Below are 22,942 nucleotides of genomic sequence, written 5' to 3'. Positions count from 1 at the left end.
TCCTTCTCACAATATAGTGAGCTCTCTCGATTTCTTCAGATGAGACACTCTCAGAACACTGTGTGAAATGTTTTCCCCTACCTCCTAACTATGACAATACGTAATTTTATGGCGGACTATTTTTCCTTTCTGTGCTGCACTGCTTTGGACAGTTCTACCTGATCATAGATGCGGGGACGTCCGGTCCTGCAGACTACACCATACTTTATTATTGACTTTCCAAACTACCCAGTGCCACACTCGGCACTCTCGCCATGATGACTCGCATTTTTTGTGCGCCTCAGCTCCCCACTGTGCGACAATATCTTCTCGTGGCTGCTGCCAGCTACCGTCAATTCTCATTATTACGATCAATCAAAATTCACTTATCTCGTGATTCCAAGCTCAGATCATGATGTGGTTTTCATCAAACTCACTTAAATAAAAATTCACATTCATTTATGGAGATCTCCACTTCCTTTCTTATCTTAATCATTATAGTAACCTACAAATTTAGTAACTCCGAAATGAGTGTACTCATTGAGATGACTTACCACTGCCATGGCTCACACCTACCAGTTCTTTCCTAACATAAAATATCAAGAATGTCGTACTACTTTCCAACCAAGGGAGCAATGCAGTATCCATCGAGACAATGTCCACATACCAGTTAGTTAGTGTGCCATTGGATAAGATGTTGCAAATCAGGAGAGGAAAATAGCATAATAAGGAACGAAGAGCTGTGGCGCTCGCTATACTTGTTGAAAATCCAATCATAAGCTTACAATTTCACGCAAGCATCGTCAAGAGACAACCAAGCAGAGGCCTTACTTCTTAATAATTAGATGCACCGTGGCAGAACACCCAACTAAAATTTCCTGCGAATCTGACAGCCATCCCCCCATCTTAACACCCTAGGGGTGGCATGGGAGCACAGCCCCTGTGAATCTTAAGTTGTGCCTCAACGTGCTAGTGGTTAACAACCCAGACCAAATAAGGAAATTCATCTTTGCTTCTGAAAAAAATGGTTCAAATGGCTCTGAGCACTATGGAACTTAACATCTGGGGTCACCAGTCCCCTAGAACTTAAAACTACTTAAACCTAACTAACCTAAGGACATCACACACATCCATGCCAGAGGCAGGATTCGAACCTGCGACCGTAGCAGTTGCGCGGTTCCAGACTGTAGCGCCTAGAAACGGTCGGCCACCTATACCGGCTCTTTGCTTCTGATACCAAGTACAATAATGTAGTTTAGTGCTATGTGGTTTAACGTTGTATAATATATTACGGTCTATAATTACAAAAAAGAAATCTCTGATGTAGCGATGTGTTAGTGTATAGTACGGCTGCAGCATGTGCCTTCAGAATTCCAGATGAGCATGTATCTGTGTGGCAGTTGGCAAAATGGTGGTATGTAGAATTTATATGTAGGTATTTCTTTCATTTTTCCTTAAACACCATAATGCTGAGTTATACTAATACATTTTAAATTTTATGGTCAAACATTGTGTTATATTCATATACACAAATTCAATTGAGACATTTCGACTAAAATAAAATAGCATATAAGTATTAAATAGTACGAATTAGTTAGGGTTTCTGTACACTCTTTCGGTCATCATCCATAAGTTTAGTTGATGCAGTTCTCTGTTCATATTTTTTGCTGTGTAACCTCTTCTTTTCAGTATAACTGTGTCATATACACTTATACATAGCCTTGCTCCTGCAGTTCGTTCTTACCTGATTGTTCAACAACATTGGGGCATCATATCATGATATGTATTGGCCATATTTTCTCACTGATTTAGTGTGTGACGTCTTCATTCCCCACATCTACAGCCACAATACGGTGCATGGGGATGGTATGTTGTCGCACTCATAATCATTCCCTTCCACGTATCACATGCAAATGAAACAAGGAAAAAATGAATACCTACATGCAACCCTGCTAGCCCAAATCTCCCTTATTTTGTCCTTTTCCTGTTCATGCAAAGAGGTTGTATGCAGTACACTCCTTTTGAAACTTGTCGCAAATGGTAGTTATGTACATTTCGTAAACAGCATCGTACAAAAAGGTCACCAACTTCTCTCCAAATCATTCTCATCTACTCTTCCCTGTGTGAAATTAGGAAATAAATTATTGGACCTGTTGAGGAATTTCTCTGTTCTAAGAAACTCACATGTGCGTGCCACACATCACTATCCCAGTAGATGCTTCTTGCATGTAGTCCACACTTGACCTATTAAGGGGCGGGGGCACTAATGTTTTTCATCCGTTAGTGAAGGTCGAAAAATCCTCGTCCAGGACAATCACAGAAAGATCTCTGCAAAACGCTGTCTCTGCTTCCGCTCTGCGAGTCTTTACTAAAGAAGCCAGACACTTATAGCAATTGAGGATAATCCCTTAACACAGGCGGCAGGCGTCATTTGTGCCGACATGAGCCACGATATGCAGCCGGTTGCACCGAGTGCATACAATGACTTTCCGCAGAGCCTCCTCCACATACCAAGTGTGACCCCTCTCCCCGGCACGGACACTAACCATCCTTCGAGATCTGCCAGCTATTTCTCGACAGGGATGGATAGGTTCCCCCCCCCCCCCTCCCCCCGCCAAAAAACGATGGAGCTCCCAATGTTAAGCAATATCAACACCACGATGTTGTAAATACTCGTAAACATCTCATTAGACATAAGACAGTCCTTAACACTTCTAAACTCAATTTCATTACAGTAAGTGACATTTCAAAATCACTATCACATTCATCAGAGTTTGATTTAGCTCATTCCGTCACATAAGTCATTCTGGAAAACTTTTGGGCAGAATTAAATATTTTGATGAAAAAGAAATTTTGAACAATATCTGCACATAACAGAATTAACAAAATTTGCCATCAGACGGACAGAATTATGCCAAGCACACAACATGATCCTGAAATCCACGTCCTTTAAAAAGCTACCTCGAAAATAGAAAACATCGGTCTCTCTAGGCGAATTATAACTGGATCACGTGGGAATCAAACCGAGGTTCCATAAAGAAATACAAAGTGTCAAAGTAATCAGAGGAGCCATTCTAGATTCTGATCACTGCCTTTCTAAAATAAAACTCGAAATAATTCCCAAGAAAAATGGAGCCGACAACTCCGAAAGAAGAAAATACGATTCATAAAAGATAATAAACTCAAAGAAGTTTTCCCTCGCAACTGAAGACATGCAAACCGAAAACTGGGACCAAATAAAAGAAAGCCTAATAAGTAGAGCCGACCAATTAGCTCCCAAGAAACATGCCTGGTGGACAGCAGAATTTGACAGAGTCCTTTAAATAAGAAGAAAAACTTGGAAACAGCGGCCAAACAGTGACCAAAAAAATATAAGAGAGAATATAAAGGCGCGAGAATACCAGTTGCTCTTTCGGATCACCGAAAACTTCATCAAAAACAACACAAGGAAATTTTATAAGAAATGGCTCTGAGCACTATGGGACTTAACTTCTAAGATTATCAGTCCCCTAGAACTTAGAACTACTTAAACCGACATCACACACACCCATACCCGAGGCAGGATTCGAACCTGCGACCGTAGCGGTCGCGCGGATCCTGACTGTAGCGCCTAGGAACCGCTTGAAATTTTATAAGACTTTTAAACGAAAAGTAACGAAATAGCCACCGACCCAATAGCTCGAAGACAAAAACGGAAATATTTTCCACAGCAACAGAGATAATTGCAAGATATTGGCAGAATATCTCAGAAACTTTCTCAACGTTGAAGAACCCATAGAAAAAATGAACTTAAGACATAATCAATGACCAACCCGAATTCTGAACCACCTTCCACCGAGGATCTACGGAAAGTCGTTTCAAATCTGAAAAACTATAAAGCCTCGGGAGAAATCAAACCATAGCTGAACTATAGAAGAATGTCAACAAAAATGCCATATGCTCTCTCCAAACAATCTTCGAAGAAATCTGAATAAATGAAAGAATTCAAGATGAATAGAAAGCGGCTCTCATCCACCCACTCCATAAAAAAGTGCCCAATACTGATCCCAACAACTGCAGAGGGATCTCACTAACGTACAAAATATTCTCTCAAGTCCTAGTAAATAAGGCTGAAACACAATTAGACAGTCAACTTGGAGAATACCACGCGGGTTTCCGTAAAGGAAGATCCTGCCCAGAACAAATCCTAAACCTCAAAAACCTCATGGCCTGTCAAAAATCGAGCAAAGCCATATATTATCACCTTCACGGACTCTCAGAAAGTATACGATTCAATAGACCGGGAATCCCTCATGTCTGTACTGAAAGAAGTAAACCTAGACCACAAAGCCGTAAACCTGCTCAGAGCAAGCCATACGAACACCTAGTTCAAAGTGAAATTCTTGGGAGAACCCTCCAAACGTTTTGAGATAAAAACCGGTGTACGGCTAGGAAATGGCCTGTCCCAACTGCTGTTTAACTGCGCCCTAGAAAAGTAGTCAGAGTGTGGAACAGGAAGGTCCATAGTGAAATCCGACTATGAAAAGAAAAGAAAGGCATCGAAGTCAATTGTCTAGCCTTTGCAGATGATATGGGCCTACTAAGCGAGACCTGGGAAGAAGCCAAAGGACAGACTCTGGAACTATGCTGAAAAAATAGTTCTCAAAATCTCCTTTGAATACACCAAGATAATGACAAACATAAAAAACTCCAAAAAATAATAAAGAGGAAGAACAAAAAAAAGAGATCGTCAAAGAATTGAACTATCTTGGACAATGGATCAGCTAGAACGCCCTCGAGAAAAAAGGAATTTAATCTGGAAGAAGTAAAGTTGAACTAGCTTCACAGCTCGCAAAACACGTGTTTGTAAAAGTCCCTCTCATGGAATGCAGGAATAAGACATTACAATACAGTAATCAAACCGGAAGCACCGTATGCAGCCGAAACCTTGTCCACCATCAATCATGGCCCGCTTGAAAGGCTGGAGATCAAATACAGGAAGATATTAAGAAAAATCCTTGGTCCCAGATTCCACAATAACAAACTAACGCACATCAAAAATGAAACCCTTTACCAAACTACTGAAAAATGCTCATATCCAATGAGGAAAAGAAGAATTGATTTTTATGGACACATTCTCAGAATGAAACCAAATAGATTAATAAAAAAAATTTTTACTAGTTCTCTATAAAAGAAAACCAACCAAACTGGTTTAAACAAACGGGCTTATGAAAACTCCAAACCACAGAAAATATTCACATAGATAAAACCGAAAAAAAACAACCAAGAACAAGAAAGAGAAGTTCCAACTCAAAATGAAAGAAAACGAACAATCCAGATCTCTGAAGAAGAAAGAAAACAAGATCAGAAACAATGAAACAATACTGGGCTAACAGATAAGCACAGAGCACTAAAAATTGATTGATCCAACGCTCCCAAGGTAGGGTGAAACGAAAGAAGAAGAAGAAGAAGAAGAAGAAGAATTAGGATACATTCTTTGTTACTTAACATTTTAATTTGTTAATAAATATGAAATTAAAATTTAAGATAAAAATAATTGTTTCCAAAGACATTCGTACCAATGACTTTCGGATTTCTAGACTTTTGCGCTATCTCTATAAGGCTTCTTTGTCAGAAAGGTAGGGTAGTGGTGACCTAGCAGTTGTTTCTAAGTGCGAGTTGCGCGTCCAGGCCGTGAAACAAGCGGGAGCGCAGGGAAGACAGCAGAAGGTCGCGTTGCGATCTGGCGGTGCAGGAAGAGAAAGAGAGAGAGAGAGAGAGAGAGAGAGAGAGAGAGAGAGAGAGAGAAAGGAGGGTCAACGCCCTGTGCTTCGAGTTGAGGCCCCTGCAGACAATGGGTTGCTTTCTGGGGCACAGGGCTAGTTAGCCACGTGGCAGCGGCAGCAGCTCGCCGACAGCTGCGTCAGGACTGGCCCAACAAACAACCGCCAGCTGACGCATCACCAGCCTAACAGGTGGACTCGTCTTTCTTAAAAGGTGCTGGACACAGCAGGTTGCCAAAAGAGGCGCTGTCAATACCCTTGTAACACAGCTATACCTGCGAGGGTTTGTCACATTTTAATTAGCATCTCCAAATATTCAAGCTGTGACCATGAAAATTGGTCTGAAGTGACACATTTTTCTCAAGGTAGATCACGGTCATGCGAGTCTTGATTTCTGCTGTTCAGGAAGCGTTCAACCGCAAAATTATCCCATAGTCCATCCGGAAATGCCTGTCACGCTTTGGTTTCTTCATCCGAGGAAAGAGGAAGAAGTCACTGAGTGTAGTGTCAGGAGAATAGGAAGTTGGGGGGGGGAGGTGGAGGAGGAGGGGGCGGGGTACAGAGCGACATAAAATTTGATAGCTCAAAGAAGCAGTGTGTGTCACTGCGTCTTATACAGAATTTGTTGGGGCGTTTCATGGAGCCTTACACTGAGGTGACAAAAGTCATGAGATACAGTATATCGTGTCGGACCTCCTTTTGCCCGGCGTCGCGTAGCAGCATGACCTGGCGTAGACTTAATAAGTCCGCACAAATATTGAGCCATGCTGTCTCTGCAGGCGTTTGCAATTGCGAAAATGTTGCCGATGCAGGATTTTGTCTTCGAACTGACTTCTCGGTTATGTCCCATAAATATTTGATGGGTGGCCAAATCATTCGTTCGAATTGTCCAGAATGTTCTTCAAACCAATTGCGAACAATTGTGGCCCGGTGACATGGAGCATCACCATGCACAAAAATTTCTTCTTTGTTTGGGAACATGAAGTCCATGAATGGCCGCAGGTCTCCAAGTAGACGAACATAATCGCTTCAAGTCAATCATTGGTTCATTTGGACCACAAGACCCAGTCAGTTCCATGTAAACACTGCCCACACCATTATGGAGCCGCTAAGGACTCGCACGGTGCCTTGTTGAGAACATGGCTTCAGGGGTCTGCGCCACACTCCAGCCCTACCACCACCTCCTTTCAACTGCATTCGGGACTCATCTGACCAGTCTGACGGTTTTCCAGTCGTCTTAGATCCAACCAATGTGGTCACGGAGATACGCTGAAGACGATGTCGTGCTGTTTGCAAAGTTACTGGCTTTTCCCGTCTGCTATCATAGACTATTAACGCCAAATTTCGCCACACTGTCCTAACGGATACGTTTGTCGTACTCCCGCATTTACTTCTGCGGTTATTTCTCGCATGTTGCTTGTTTGTTGGCCTTGACAACACTTCGTAAGCGCCGCTGTTCCCCGTTGTTACGTAAACGCCATCGGCTACTGCGTTGTCCGTGGTCAGAGGCGATGCCTGATGGTATTCTCGGCACAGTTTGAATTCCCTAATGAATGTCTCATGCGTCTAGCTCCAACAACCATTCCGCATTCAAGACTGTTAATTGTCGTCGTGGGCGGAAACTTTTTCAAACGATTCACCTGAGTACAAATGAGAGCTCCGCCAATGCAGTGCCCTTTTATACCTTGTGTACGCAATACTACCGACATCCGTACCGCTACCTCATGACTTTTGTAACATCAAAGTAATTTGTTTCTGAATTGAAATTTTCGCTAAAGAAGAAAGCCTTTCTTCTGTATCAGCATTGTTAAGGTAAGTTCTTATTTGCTTCAAACAAGAAAAACTTCGTTCCACAGATGCTGTAACAGAAGAAAAGGATAGAGTAATGGACAACAGTTTATAAGTATTTATAAAAATGTTTTTATCCTCATTAAGCTTTCTAATATATTTCCGGTGGAAATCTTTCTGTACTTGTCATCGGCTTACAAAATAGAGAAGTCGTTTCATTGAAGCATGCAGCCCCAAAGAAATTTTGTAAGTTTTGAAGTGCACTAGAAAGAAAAGTGGGGTATTCTTAAAATTTTGTGGCGTGGACAAGGTAGACTTTCTGATCTTTTTAATCTCGAAATTTTACCTTCCATTTCAAATGAAACGTTGTCCAAAATTTCGTAACACAAGTATCAATATAACGACTAAAGTTTGTCTAATAACACACTACATCATAAGCATGATTCATATTTAAAACATACAGCAGTGTTCCACGCACACAATCACCACTGCTTTACAATCTCACATCTGGAACTGGAAGTAACTAGGAATGAAATATCCATCTACGTTACCGCGTGCCCTGTCCACAGACAACTCAGGTAGGTGACGTCATGTTGCTACAGCAACCATATAGTTATGCTTCTATATCACCTCGCGTGGTCAGAATTGCGCACTTGCAGCTACAAGACAGTTCAGCGTAGTACAAAACAGGGAAATATGTTTGGAGTAATTAACAGTTTACGAGATAAAAATCAACATTTTTGAAGTCTGGCAAGCTAAAATGCTGCCCTGCTCTCTCCTTCTCCCTCACTCTCTATATCTCTCTCTCTCCCTCTCTCTCTCTCTCTCTGTCTCTCTCTCTCTGTCTCTGTCTCTCTCTCTCTCTCTCTCTCTCTCTTTCACACACACACACTCACCAAATATTCAATAGTCGGAGATGGTTGCACATTTCTCACATCATCAGGGATATACGACCACCACTGTTAAACGTTGTAGCCTAGTGGTTCTCAAACTGCGGCCCGAATCAAGCGTTCGTGTAACCCGCTATTCTCAGCTGTGCTCTATAGTAATATGATTCTAGCAACCAACAGTAGAGTCTAATAACGTCAACTAACATTAAGAACTTCTTAAGAGAGGAATGCTTCTTGCTCAATAAGAAACAAAAATACTTACACAGAGACAGCAATAGTTTAAGATGTTCTTAATTTTTGTTGGCATCGGTGAATTCCGCCGAGTGTTCGCAGCTGGCATCGATGAGCGGCTGTGGTATAAATGTCAAACGGAAGTAACATGGATTCCTGAATGTGTATTATAGTTACGGCCATCTACAAATGTGGTACATATTTTTAGCAAGTAATATGAAATCAGATTAAGGCTGTCGTAAAACAATGCAATGAGTAACAGAGAAATGAAATTCAAAACATTTAGTAAACATGTCATCGTGTCTCTTATTGCAATCACTCTTATTTATTAATACAAGATACCATCGGTAGGAGAACGTGTGGTTAAGTGGCCTGAGCTGCAGAAACGGCCATTGCACATTTTTTCTCCTGAACAGCTCTGCTGCGTGCCGAGTTATAATTCACACCATCACGGTCGTCAGTGACAGTGATAAAGGAAGCTTGTTCCGTCATTTTTCAGTAAACGCTATTTTTGAGTCGTCTGACGTAAATAAGTCATTGATATTATTCTTGCAACTCACTTAGATGAAGAGTAATAATTTTATGAAATATCAATGTTTGAACAACGTCTTTTAGCCTGCAAATGTAGTTTCTTGTTTTTATCACTTTCGTAGTTTCTTCTGTGGATTAGTAATGCCGACATGGCGTCGGATCAGGAAAAGTCACCACACTACGAATAAAATGGTTCAAATGGCTGTGAGCGCTATGGGACTTAATATCTGAGGTCATCAGTACCCTAGACTTAGAACTACTTAAAACTTAACTAACCTCAGGGCATCACACACATCCATGCCCGAGGCAGGATTCGAACCTGTAGCAGCAGCGCGGTTCCGGACTGAAGCGCATAGAACCGCTCGGTCACAGCGGCCGGCATCACACTACGCATCGGAAAAAGTGGCCGAAGTGTTTACCCCAATAAGAGTTAGTTACTTCCAAAAAGACACGCATAATACAGCAATAAAACTTATTTCTAAGCCCTTTTCTATTCAAAATAATCATTCAACAATGTTAATTAAGTTATATTGTTTATAACATATACAAAAGTCCGTATGAGAACGGTCTGCAACAGCCGGAGGGAATTCTTTCAGCTACTATTGCGTGAAGATACCCAGAAAATGTGCCTGGAAATCGGAAAATAAACATGACATCATGTTGCATGTCAGTGGCCACAGTACCCTCTCAGGTATGGAAAATGGGACACTATGTAAGCCTTCAGAACAATGCATCTAGTTCCATTATGTTATTTTCTTTTCTGACTTACAAATAAATGGTTCAAATGGCTCTGAGCACTATGGGACTTAACTTCTGAGGTCATGAGTCCCCTAGAACTTAGAACTGGTTAAACCTAACTAACCTAAGGACATCACACACATCCATGCCCGAGGTAAGATTCTAACCTGCGACCGTAGCGGTCGCGCGGGTCCAGACTGTAGCGCCTAGAACCGCTCGGCCACCCAACTTGTGTAACTGGTAAGCTTCCGTCGACAACCACGGTTTGGTGAAAACTGAATTTCTCTTTGAGAGGCCACGCCTTCCCCTCCACCCGCCCCCCCTCACACTCACTCACTCACACACACACACACACACACACACACACACACACACACACACACTTACCACCACCACCACCACCTCACCCATCTTCCCTCTCCACACTCGCCCGAGATACCGCCACACAATGTCAATATTGACTCTTCAACAAGAAACTGACGACTACTGATCTAACCTATTTTCTTCCCACTCTGTTGTCTCCGTAAACCACACAAATCTGCAAATGATCTTCGGTCGCTTTCACGTCTTGTGCACGCAGAAAACGAGTACCGGATACAACGGGTAACTGAAGCACTTTACATGAGCAGAAACGATTGTCAACATGAACGGGTTCTCCTTGCAAACAAACTCCGTAAGGTCGGTATTACGCTATTATATTTGTTTGACAATGAAATACTATCAAATATTCGTGAAATTTCTTTGACAAAGACCTTTGATGTGGCGCTAAAAAGGGGTATAGCATTGTCATATTTTTCTCAAAGTTCAAGATGGCAGTCAACAGCAACCTGTTGTAACGCGCTGCAGTTACTTGTACCACAATTGCATTGTGTGTGGATTTAGAAGAGAAGTGGCGAAATAAAAATGGAAACATACGTGTGTGAAGCAATGGGTTTCTCGTCGAGGTAATAAAAGCATTAGCAAAGTTTGTTATTATAGCTGTAAGTGGGAGACGTCAAGTCTTATATAAATTACTTACGAATGGATGCGTTTCAGTGTTTGCTCAGTAAAGTGGCTTCTCGTATTACAAAGCAGAATACTCACTTGAGAAGACAGACTGACCATCGGAGTGGCCGAGCGGTTCAAGGCGCTTCAGTCTGGAACCGCGCGACCGCTACGGTCGCAGGTTCGAATCCTGCCTCGGGCTTGGATGTGTGTTATGTCCTTAGGTTAGTTAGGTTTAAATAGTTCTAAGTTCTATGGAACTGATGACCTAAGATGGTAAGTCCCATAATTCTCAGAGCCATCAACAGGCTGACCATTACACAGCGATTTCTTACTACAGGAGAGAGCTAGTCTAGCTAACAACACAGCACTCGAATACAACGGTGTACATTAACCAAAATAATTCCATAAACGTGTGAAGCGATTTATAAAGCACTGAAGCAGGACACATATGAGGGTAAATAAATGTTTACTAAACTATATGGACATTACGACCTATTTTTATTTTTGAATAATGAAATTATTATTAATAAAACGTACGAAACAGATGGAGCACTTTTAACTTATGGCGTCCAGACATCAAAATTAGACAAAGTAGAATGGAGAGCTAAGATTTTTTTTTATTTTTGAGTATGCCCTCCTCCTCCTCTATTCTGGCTTGTTTCTAGACGTATAGGAGTGATAGCTGTGACTGTGATAGCGAATTTTAAGTCGGCTGCAGAATGTACCACCTGCCTGTCGTCAAACGATTAATAGCATGCACTGTACCCCTTGCTCATCCCTCACCCCGGTCGAGGCAAGGTTATTAAAAAAAGGCGAAGGATCAAACAAACTAAACTTTTCATCCATATCTACAAACAAAGTACAAACATCAAATAGCTGTAGCTATGCCAGCGCTTCAAGAGGTTACATTTCACATTGCAGTGAACAGAAGACGAACGACTCTTATGATCAAATCTAAGGTTAGGCCCTAGATTTCATCATATTTCTTTGACGAAAGGAGAGATTTGGCGAAGTTCCCTAACACATTATCAAATTTCTTTGACATAAATACGCTGGTTTCCGAAATTAAAGCAACAAACCGAAATGTTGCAAGGTTGCCTTTATTTTGCCACAAAGCAGTATAACCAGTTGATAGTAACGTAGAAACAATATAAAGAATACGAAAGGTAAACAACTGCAACATGTATAACGGTAGACTAAAATGTTTTTCATTTATTCCAGCTTAAAGGATTTACACACACGTTCCGGTAACTGGTAAATATGCTCTGTAGAGGGTGCGACCACCTCTGGCAGCAACACAGGCCTGACAAACGACGGGGCGTGCTGTGAATGATGTCACCAATCTCATGTTGAGGGAGTAGCGCCCATTCTTCCGCTGCTCGCAAGTCTTGGAGAGTGGTTTGTGGATGCTGACGTGATGCAACTCGTATCACTAGTGCATCCCAGACGTGCTCTTGTGATTCAAATCGAGAGGGCGAGCACGCCACGGCAAGGTGCAATACCTTCCTTTTCCAAGAAAGCATCAAACATGCGTACCCTATGAAGTAGAGCACTATAAGAAGTCTGGACCCACAGAACTTCGCAACAACCGCGTACGAGGCCCCAAGATCTCGTCACGATACTTGACAGTAGTTACACCTTGCCGATGTAACCGTACAATTTCATGAAGAGGTGTCCAATTGGTCAACACAATCCCTGCACACACCATTAAGGATCATCCTCGATATCAGCATGTTTCCACAACGGTTGTGTTCCGAAATTGTGTTCCACGTTCCATCCAGATGCGAATCCGTCGGGAATCACTGTCCAGACCAAATCGGGACTCATCTGTGGAAAGAACATTGGACCACTGTTTGACTGTCCAGGGGACATGTTGACGGCTTCACTCTACACGTTCCTTCTGTGAAGACTCGTCAAAGGTACACTTGTAGCAGGTCGCCGACAGCAAAGGCCACTCTGCCGAAGCCTTCTGTACACTGTTTGCCTTGACACAGCACGCCTAGTGGATGCTGCGAGGTCAGATGCCAGATGCCGTGCAGTACTAAGGCGGTACCGTACCGCCAGAAAGCGGTTCTCTCTTCCCGATATTACACATGGTTGGCCCTTGCGCCCCTCCATGATTAGCCGAGCGGTCTAGGGCACTGCAGTCGGCTGGTGTCCCGGCGAAGTTTCGAGTCCTCAGTCGCGCATAGGTGTGTGTGTTTGTCCTTAGGATAATTTAGGTTAAGTAGTGTTTAAGCTTAGGGACTGATGACCTTAGCCGTTAAGTCCCACAAGATTTCACTCATTTTTGGCCCTTCCCTGGTTTCGGCAAGCAGTTTCGGTCTCTATAAACTGTCTCCGTATCCGATAAACAACAGAAAGATTCACGTTAATCTATCGGGCTACATCAGTTTGCGACTGTCATGCTTCCATTCGTCCCGTGGCCCTCCACCGCAGAGAGCCTTACAGGTATCTTGTCTGTGCCGTACTGTACCGCCTGTGACTGTTACACAGCGATTGTGGATGTGGGGCTACCCGGCAAACTATTCCGTTTGATAGGTGCCCTGACGTCATCGCTGGCGTGGTTCTCCGTTGACCATAATGCCATCTTCCGTGCAGGACACTATCGTGCGGACATATATTCACAGTTTGTACGATTATATCGTGAATTAGAATCAGGACGGGGAAATAGCGGTTTCAAAAAATGTTCAAATGTATGTGAGATCTTATGGGACTTAACTGCTAAGGTCATCAGTCCCTAAGCTTACACACCACTTAACCTAAATTATCCTAAGGACAAACACACACACCCATGAACGAGGGAGGACTCGAACCTTTGAGGGGACAAGCCGCACAGTCCATGACTGCAGCGCCCGAGACCGCTCGGCTAATCCCGAGCGGCAAAATAGTGGTTTGTTGCCTTAATTTTGGATTCCAGTGTATTTGACATATCAACTTTGACAAATAGATATGATAGTGTAACACTGGCATAATGACAGCATGCGCGCTGCCGTGCGAAGCACAGATCGTGTGCGTGGCTGTGACGCCAGTGGGTCTGCAGCGAGCGAGTAGCGGGGCGCTTATCTCAGACGCGGCGTAGCAAGGGCGCCGTATGTAGGTGAAGGCCAGGCGGGCAGCGCCGCTGCGCCGAGCTGCCGTTACCGCATCCTCCTGGCCGCGTGTGTGTTTACAGCACGCCACGCGGGTGGCGCGATTTGTCTCCTTGTCTGCCCTAAAGTTCTAGAGGTTCACATGAAACGTTGTCACGGTTACATATACGAACAACCATCAGTTGCATAAGGAAATGATGACAATGACAATCTGTGCCTGGCAGGGATTCGAACCCGGATTTCCCTCTTTACCACTTCGTCTATCCGTGCACGACTCACCGCCAGACCGAAACCTCCATATGTCGACGTTCAAGCGTCATAACCTGTACTCGTTCATACATTATGTACACTATGTGATCAAAAATATCCGGTGGTACTCCATATGAGCAACATCAGAAATCATTAGACATCGTGAGAGAGCAGAATGGGGCGCTCTGCGGAGCACACGGACTTGGAACGTGGTCAGGTGATTGTGTGTCAATTGTGTGATACGTCTATACGCGAGATTTCCACACTCCTAAACATCCCTAGGTCCACTGTTTCCGATGTGATAGTGAAGTGGAAGCGTGACTGGACACGTACAGCACAAAAGCGCACAGGCCGACCTCATCTGTTGACTGACAGAGTCCGCCGACAGTTGAAGAGGTTCGCAATGTGTAGTAGGCAGACATCTATCCCGACCACCACACAGTAATTCCAAACTGCCTCAGTATCCACTGCAAGTACTATGACAGTTAGGCGGGAGGTGAGAAAACTCGGATTTCATGGTCGAGCGGGTGCTCATAAGACACACATCACGCCGGTAAATGCCAAACATCGCCTCGCTTGGTGTAAGGAGCGTAAACATTGGACGATTGAACAGTGGAAAAACGTTGTGTGGAGTGACAAATCACGGTACATAATGTGGCGATCCTAAGGCTGGGTGTGGATATGGCGAATGCCCGGTGAACGTCATCTGCCAGCGTGTGTAGTGCCAACACTAAATCTCGGAGGCGGGGGTGTTATGGTGTGGTCGTGTTTTTCATGGAGAGGTCTTGCACCCCTTGTTGTTTTGTGTGGCATTATCACAGCACACTCCTACATTGATATTTTAAGCACCTTCTTGTTTCCCACTGTTGAAGAGCAATTCGGGAATGGCGATAGCATCTTTGAACACACTTGAGCACCTGTTCATAATGCACGACCTGCGGCGGAATGCTTACACGATAATAACATCCCTGTAATGGACTGGTCTGCACAGAGTCCTGACCTGAATCCTATAGAACACCTTTGGGATGTTTTGGAACGCCGACTTTGTGCCAGGCCTCACCGACTGATATCGGTATCTCTCCTCAGTGCAGCACTTCGTGAAGAATGGGCTGCCATACCCCAAGAAACCTTCCAGCACCTGACTGAACGTATGCCTGAGAGAGTGGAAGCGTCATCAGGGCTAATGGTGGGCCAACACCATATTGAATTACAGAATTACCGATGGAGGGCGCCAAGAACTTATAAATCATTTTCAGCCAGTTGTCGGCATACCTTTGATCACATAGTGTAATTCCCGTAGAGGGGAAGACATTTTTAATCGAAAGTTGTTACTCGGTATCGGCGGATAAATATAATACAGCAGGGCATGTTCTGTTAAGAAGGACGATGTAATGTTCCTTCGGATATGCATGCGTGTTCGAATGAATAGGCACTGCGGCAACTAGCCAAAGCAGTTAGGATGACCGCACACGTAAAATTGGAAATCCTGTTTCGAGGCTTGGTCCGGCACAAATTTTCATTGTAGTCATTCTCTTATGCAAGTAATGGTTCTTCGTATTCGCAACTGCCAGTACATTTGGGTATTACATAACGGCTGTCGTCGCCGCAGTACCTGTTCCTTGCGACAAACGTGCATCTCCTAAACAACACTACATGGTTCTTAACTACACGGGTACTGCAATATCGTATTTATCCGCCGACACGCGACAGCGACTTTCAATTAAAATGTCCTCCCTTGTACGGGAATTACGTAATCGGTGATGCCAGGTTGTAAAGCAGGAACGGCGACATGCAGGAGTTTGGGCCTGACCGTGAGCCCTGTTCAGAGAACCAAAGCGATTAAGACGACCGCCCGCGAAAAGCGGGAAATCCGGGTTCGAGGCCTGGCCCGGCACAAGTTTTCGCTGTCGTCATTCCCTTATACAGCTGATAGTCGTTTGTATTGAGTCGTCAGGCGCATTTTCCCCGGCGTTTCAGCAGATTTTTACATTGTAGTTTTGTAACACACATTCGGAGTCAACGGAAAGAAGTACTGCTCATAACGTATTTCTCGCGATGGCGAGCGTGGATGGAAAGCATCGGTTTGTTTATCATCACAAGCAAAATGATTTTTAAAGTGTAATTTTATGTGCCAATGTGATAGAGCGGCCCAAATTAGTTTAGTGTGATATTCGCTTCATCGATGTGTTAACACTCAGTGTGCGGCTGATGTATGGCCCTTGCGGGGTATGAGAATGTGCGGCGGACGTAGTATTACGTCATGCCAGTTACGATGAAATTCCGCTGTTTAGAACGTATCTTTACGGTTTCGAGAATCATCTGTGTGGTCTACAGCCTTCGTAGATGACAACAGCGGTATCATTTGGACATTTCAACGTTTTTGAGGTCTTCGTTATCGTTTCCTGCTTCTTTGGCATTAGGTGATGTTCGGGTTCTCCCTGTTTTGTCCGTTCTATGTGCTCTCCATTTGAAGTTGCGTCCAAAAAGTGCAATGAAGAGGAGAAATGTTTGGAGAAAATGATTTTCAAAGCCCTTGACGGGCCTATAGAAGATGAAAACGAAGTATTTGATGACGACTAAGATCACACGTCATCTGACGATTGTAGTAAGTTTATACTTTTTTGAAGACTAGTTGCTGCATGCGTTTATCGTATTTGTTTCACAGATTGTGTTTTTATGAAGAACTCTCCTTCAGGTACACCAGGAAATGAATATGAGCATAAGAGTCCAATGAATGTAGTGGTTAACTCTCCATGTTTGAATTTGCATCACACTGTACTCCACTACGAATGAAAAATATTTTGCTTTCTGTTTTGCGTGTTTCTTTAGACGTGAAATGGCTGTAAAAGAAATATAAACTGGTCACGTGTTTTTTTTACATATCTGAATTCCAGAATACTCTTCCCATTTTTTCTGTGGTGATTACTGTTGAATTAGTTTCATCTATATATTCAACATTTAACACAAGCAGTATCAAAATATCAGTATTTAAAGTAGAAAGTCTAATAAACCTAAAAATGTTTTGAAATTCTAACAGCATATTTCTATATACGAATTATATCTTACAGATACTTCACCCAGTCCACATGTTATGGCTGCTATCTACGAGACCAGCGCCTTCAGTGTTAACACGGATAATAAAAGACAAAGAATAACCAGTATTACAGCAGTGACAGCACTGCCCAAGCCCGTAGAAGCACTTCTCAATCACTGCTGGAATACTGATTATTCTTCTTGTTTTACTGTTCCTGTTAATACAATCGATAAAACGAATAACGCACTAGACTAATTTGCGACCGCTCCGTCGAATGGGCACCTGAAATTACGACTTAAGAATCATTTTGTTTGTAATGGGAAGCAAACGGACGCTTTCCGTCGACGCTGGACGTCGTATGTGAGACGTGATGAGCAGAATTGGTTTGGATTCGTTTTGGTTGACCAAAACTACACCTTCCAAAAACTAATTTGCAAATATTTGCCGAAACACTAGAGAAAATGGGCCTGACATCCCAGTTTCGCACAGGTTTGGTAAAAGTGCACCTACGGTGTCAGTGGACCCTTTTTTTTTTGGAAATGTGAGAGGTCAGCGAGAAGAATAAGATGCAGATAACCAATGAGATTCTCGTTGTGATATCCTTTGCTTAGTAAATTAAGTTAAGTGATACTTCGTCTTCACTTGTAGCAAATTAATCAGCAGATATTTTGTTTCACTCGACAAATTTAAGCTAATATTTTATTTCATACGCAGCAATTTAAGCTGTGCTATTAGGTTCCTGACTAACCAATAACTCGGAAATCATTATATATTCTAAAGGAGTAGCCACATGTTTGTGTTTCACTCGCAGCAATTTAAGCTGTGCTGTTAGGTCCCAACCTAACCATAATCTCGGAAATCGTGATGTATTCTGAAAAAGCCAAATAGGAGTGAAAACTCAAACTATAACACTGGACGTTTCTCATTGGCTGCCATGTACTGTCAGCTGATAGGCTACGACCAGCAATAATCAATTGCCAACAGCAGCACACAATGAAAATCCGCCGACACCGTAAGTGCACTTCAGCCGTCTGGTGTAGCTTCTGCGAGAAGACAGAAAAACGCGGTCTGAGACTTTAATTTATAATGAGTACAAATATGTACTCCGTATGGTGTACAGGATGTAAAAAATGTGTTTTATTTATGTACAGAGTTACTACTGGTCGAAACTGGAGAAACGTCCTATAAGCATATGACTGGAAGCACACACTTGTTGAGATAGGGGTTATTCTGTCCTATAGAAGAAATCTTATTGACACTATAAGGGTTGCTCAGTATCTTTATCAATCATTTCTACACATCATTTGGCCCTTTTTCACAAAGAATGACAAATTGGTTCGAACACACCTAGTTGTCTTCGGCTTTGCTCACAGAATCCCGTAACATGTGGACGTTGTCGATCGATATGTGGATTACAACAATCCGTATTCAGATTTCATAATGATTACCGTCTCTGCCTCCGACCAACTCACATTATGGCCAGCCCCACGCGATTCGAATCGATACATATACTACATAAACTACATAAAGCCAACAGCGAGCTCGATTGAAAAACCAAGCACTGTCTGCCTCTTAACAAACTCGGCCTTGGTAGGTACGGTATGCTCACATTGTTGGCAGTTGCGTTATTGCGAACGTTTATTTATTTATTTTATTGCTCTCTTTAGACCCATTCCCTCTTTTTATGCAGGGTGTCCTAGGAGGAATGGTAAGTATTCAGAGAAATGACAGGAACGATCATTCGAAGCAAAAAAAAAAAAAAAATCTCGAAAAGATGGTTTCGAAAATGTACATCTTAAGAGCTACTTGTTCAGTGTTTGTAGCTTTTAAGGTATGCATTTTAGAGTCCATATTTACTAGATTTGAATATCGTTCTTGCCATATCCCTGAATACCGAGCGTTCCACCTGGGCACCCTGATTAATATATATATATATATATATATATTTGAGGTCCAGGACAGAAAGAAGGTTAGCATCGATCGTATTATCCACTGTCCCTTTTATTTCAGGTCCAGATTTCAGTTAAAAATGCAGCTGTCATCAGTGCTATTCGCACATACAATATACGAATCAGACAAACAAACAGAGCAATGATCCTTTATAACTGGGTATTAGTGCACAGGCTCAATTTCTACCAATATTAGTTATTAACTTCTAGTAATGAACCATACATAACTTAGGATTGTTAGTTATGAATCTCGTCAGCATAAAACTATTATGCAAAAGAAATAATTATATTAAGAACAAGAAAGTTCGTATGTTCGTGTCATTTGGAGAGATAATAAGTAATAAGGAAGAATGGGATGTATAAAAACTTAACTGTAAACATAACAAATGAATAAAAAATTGTAAAAATTTTTAATAACAAATTCGTTGGCTAAACAGTTGGCCATGTACAGACCAAATTAATACAGTAAAAATGTTGTTTGGTATACCTTTTTAGTGTCTGCGGTGGGTGACAGTTCACGCCAGAAGCTGATCTCCTGGAGATGTTGGCCAGGTACAGGAGGCTCATTAACGGCCCAGTTAACGCCTCTCTGCACGTCACGTGGTCTGGTCTCATTCGCTAAACAGTCAGTTGTGGCGTTGCTGTACAGAAGACACACAGGCCTTTCCTTTACAACTACTACGTTGCTGTGTTTATGTGCTTCTCATTCGGTAAGCATTCTTTGATACTTCGAGAAACCATTCAGTAGCGTCTCTGGCCACCTGCTCGGATTTTTTTTTCTCAGACCCTTAATTGTGTGGATCATGCTTGTGTTAAAGAATCATTTTCGAATATGTCAGCCTCTATTTCCTGTACTACAGCAACGCGGAGTAGAAACCAATAATGCTTCATTCCGTATCATATCAGACTATTACCTCCTGAGAGACAACGGTGTCGATGTGCTACATGTCGTATGTGCCAAAATTAGCGAAAGTAACTTTCGTGATGCTGTTGCTAGGTCTAACAGACGAATTCGGCTTAGAAAACTGGGACGCACAGTGATACACTGCCAACATTATTTTGTGAAAATTAGCTAGTTGTGGCTAGTTTCACGTTACAGTAGTGCTACGTAATCACTGTAAGAGGAGGGATTGTATTAAGATGACCAAGATTTTCGCTTCAGTATAAGAAAAAGGTATGAAATGATATTTTGTTTAAATCGTATACGATAGTTGTTTCAATAAGTTTTTTCCTTAATCTGATCAAACTCATGGGAAACCTACATAATAATTTGCTTTATTGTTGTTTGCACATAGGGAACAGTAATTTCAGTTTGGACACTGTTTCCTACAGGTAATAGTTTCTTTTGTAGGCAAAAAGGAAAGCCGCGCGGAGTGGCCGTGCGGTTTGAGGCACGTTGTCACGGATTTCGCGGCACCTCCCCCGGAGGTTTGAGTCCTCCCTCGGGCATGGGTGTGGGTATTGTTCTTAGTAAAAGTTAGTTTAAGTAGAGTGTAAGTCTAGGGACCGATGACCTCAGTAATTTGGACCCTTAGGAATTCACACACATGTGGACATTTTGAACAAAAAGGGGAAAAAATATTAACCAAGAAATGTTTCACTCAATCAAGACGCTTAAACGCCTCCCAACATTCACTGACCAGTTACATTCAGCAGTAGATGCATTTTGGGTGGATGAAGGAGTCTCTACATTTTTCGGTACTTTCCCATTGAATGTGGGTATTGGGTATGCGGCTGGCGTCTTTAAACCTGTCTGCATTTGCACCATTAAGGAAGTACTTTAGTTAGCGGACATTCGAAGTTCAGTTAGAAATTTTTTTCGTTTTAACTCTGATCTAAAAACTTTTAATTTGCAATAGCAAGTAATTGCCAAGGCCTTACCGCAGTGGTATCACCTGTTGCATTCAGATCACCAAAGTTAAGCGCTGTTGGGCTTGGCTCGCACTTGGATGGGCCACCGTCGGGGTCTGCCGAGTGCTGTTGGCAGGCGGCGTGCGCTCAGCCCATGTGAGGCCAAGTGAGGAGCTACTTGGCATAAGCAGCGGCACTGGTCACGAAAACGGACAACGGCTGGGAGAGAAGTGCCTCTCCGTATTCGAGCTGGTGACGCTTTAGGGGTGAGGATGACACGGCGGCCGGGCGGTACCGTTGAATCTTCAAAGCCTGTTCGGGCGATGTTTGTTTATTTAACAGCAAATTGTTAACATGTAACGATTACCGTCCCATGCGTAGTAGCAATGTGAAGAATACATTGCCGATGATATAGCCTTCTTAGCTCAGACTTCTGTCCGCCTAACAATCTGTATAACGGAAGTTGAAATTAATAGTTCCCCATCAGCCTGTGGTGGAAGTAATATTATTTCCATTCCCTGTGAAGTCGAGTGTGTATGTTTAACTTTTTTCAACAAGGGATTTCTACATCTACATCTACATCTACATGAGTACTCTGCAATTCACATTTAAGTGATTGGCATAGGGTTCATCGAACCGCAATCATACTATCTCTCTACCATTCCACTCCCGAACAGCGCGCGGAAAAAACGAACACCTAAACCTTTCTGTTCGAGCTCTTTTTTCTCTTATGTTATTTTGATCATCATTCCTACCTATGTTGGTTGGGCTCAACAAAATATTTTCGCATTCGGAAGAGAAAGTTGGTGACTGAAATTTCGTAAATAGATCTCGCCGCGCCGAAAAAACGTCTTTGCTTTAATGACTTCTATCCCAACTCGCGTATCATATCTGCCACATTCTCTCCCCTATTACGTGATAATACAAAACGAGCTGCCCTTGCTTTGCACCCTTTCGATGTCCTCCGTCAATCCCACCAGGTAAGGATCCCACACCGCGCAGCAATATTCTAACAGAGGACGAACGAGTGTAGTGTAAGCTGTCTCTTTAGTGGACTTATTGCATCTTCTAAGTGTCCTGCCAATGAAACGCAACCTTTGGCTCGCCTTCTCCACAATATTATCTATGTGGTCTTTCCAACTGAAGTTGTTTGTAATTTTAACACCCAGGTACGTAGTTGAATTGACTGCCTTGAGAATTGTACTATTTATCGAGTAATCGAATTCCAACGGATTTGTTTTGGAACTCATGTGGATCACCTCATACTTTTCGTTATTTAGCGTCAACTGCCACCTGCCACACCATACAGCAATCAATCTTTTCTAAATTGCTTTGCAACTGATACTGATCTTCGGATTACCTTACTAGAAGGTAAATTACAGCATCATCGGCGAACAACCTAAGAGAACTGCTCAGATTGTCACCCAGGTCATTTGTATAGATCAGGAACAGCAGAGGCCCCAGGACGCTTCCCTGGGGAACACCTGATATCACTGCGATCTTCCTGACAGGAAATCAAGAATCCAGTCGCACAACTGAGACGATACCCCATAGGCCCGCAGCTTCATTAGAAGTCGCTTGTGAGGAACGGTGTCAAAAGCTTTGCGTGAAAGGCGACGTCACTCAAAGCGTTGAAATGTTGTGAAATATTCGACAGTGCATTCTATCTGTGCGGTTAACTGTCCTCTCTTTACTATGCTACACACAAGAGCAGTTTGTGAAAGTCGTTACATCGACAATACACTTGTCCGAAGATGTGGGTCTCGGGCGTGAGGCGTGAATCTCCATCCATATCAGTCTTCGATTTTGAGGCACTAACGAAATCTAAAAAATAATTGTCTGTGAAGACGTGACGTGGAAG

The 22,942-nt window shown here is 42.8% G+C and overlaps 1 protein-coding gene across 2 annotated transcripts in view; it reads left to right on the top strand.

Annotated features, from left to right (window-relative positions):
- LOC126336758 (long-chain-fatty-acid--CoA ligase 1) overlaps positions 1-22,942 on the top strand; it is a 603,077-nt gene that overhangs the window by 190,251 nt on the left and 389,884 nt on the right. The window contains exon 1 of one of the 2 annotated variants that reach the window (XM_050000761.1): positions 19,857-19,940. The exons of the other annotated variant lie outside the window; for it this stretch is intronic. Within the exon in view, the coding sequence (XP_049856718.1) occupies positions 19,925-19,940 (16 nt within the window). The 5' untranslated portion in view covers positions 19,857-19,924. Of the gene's footprint in view, positions 1-19,856; positions 19,941-22,942 lie in introns of those variants that run through there. 2 annotated transcript variants of the gene reach the window in all.

Source organism: Schistocerca gregaria, chromosome 2, assembly GCF_023897955.1.
Source record: "Schistocerca gregaria isolate iqSchGreg1 chromosome 2, iqSchGreg1.2, whole genome shotgun sequence".
In the NCBI taxonomy this organism is placed as follows: Eukaryota; Metazoa; Arthropoda; class Insecta; order Orthoptera; family Acrididae; genus Schistocerca; species Schistocerca gregaria.
The sequence above is the reverse complement of the archived record's forward strand: the minus strand, read 5'-3'. Positions and strand labels throughout refer to the sequence as shown.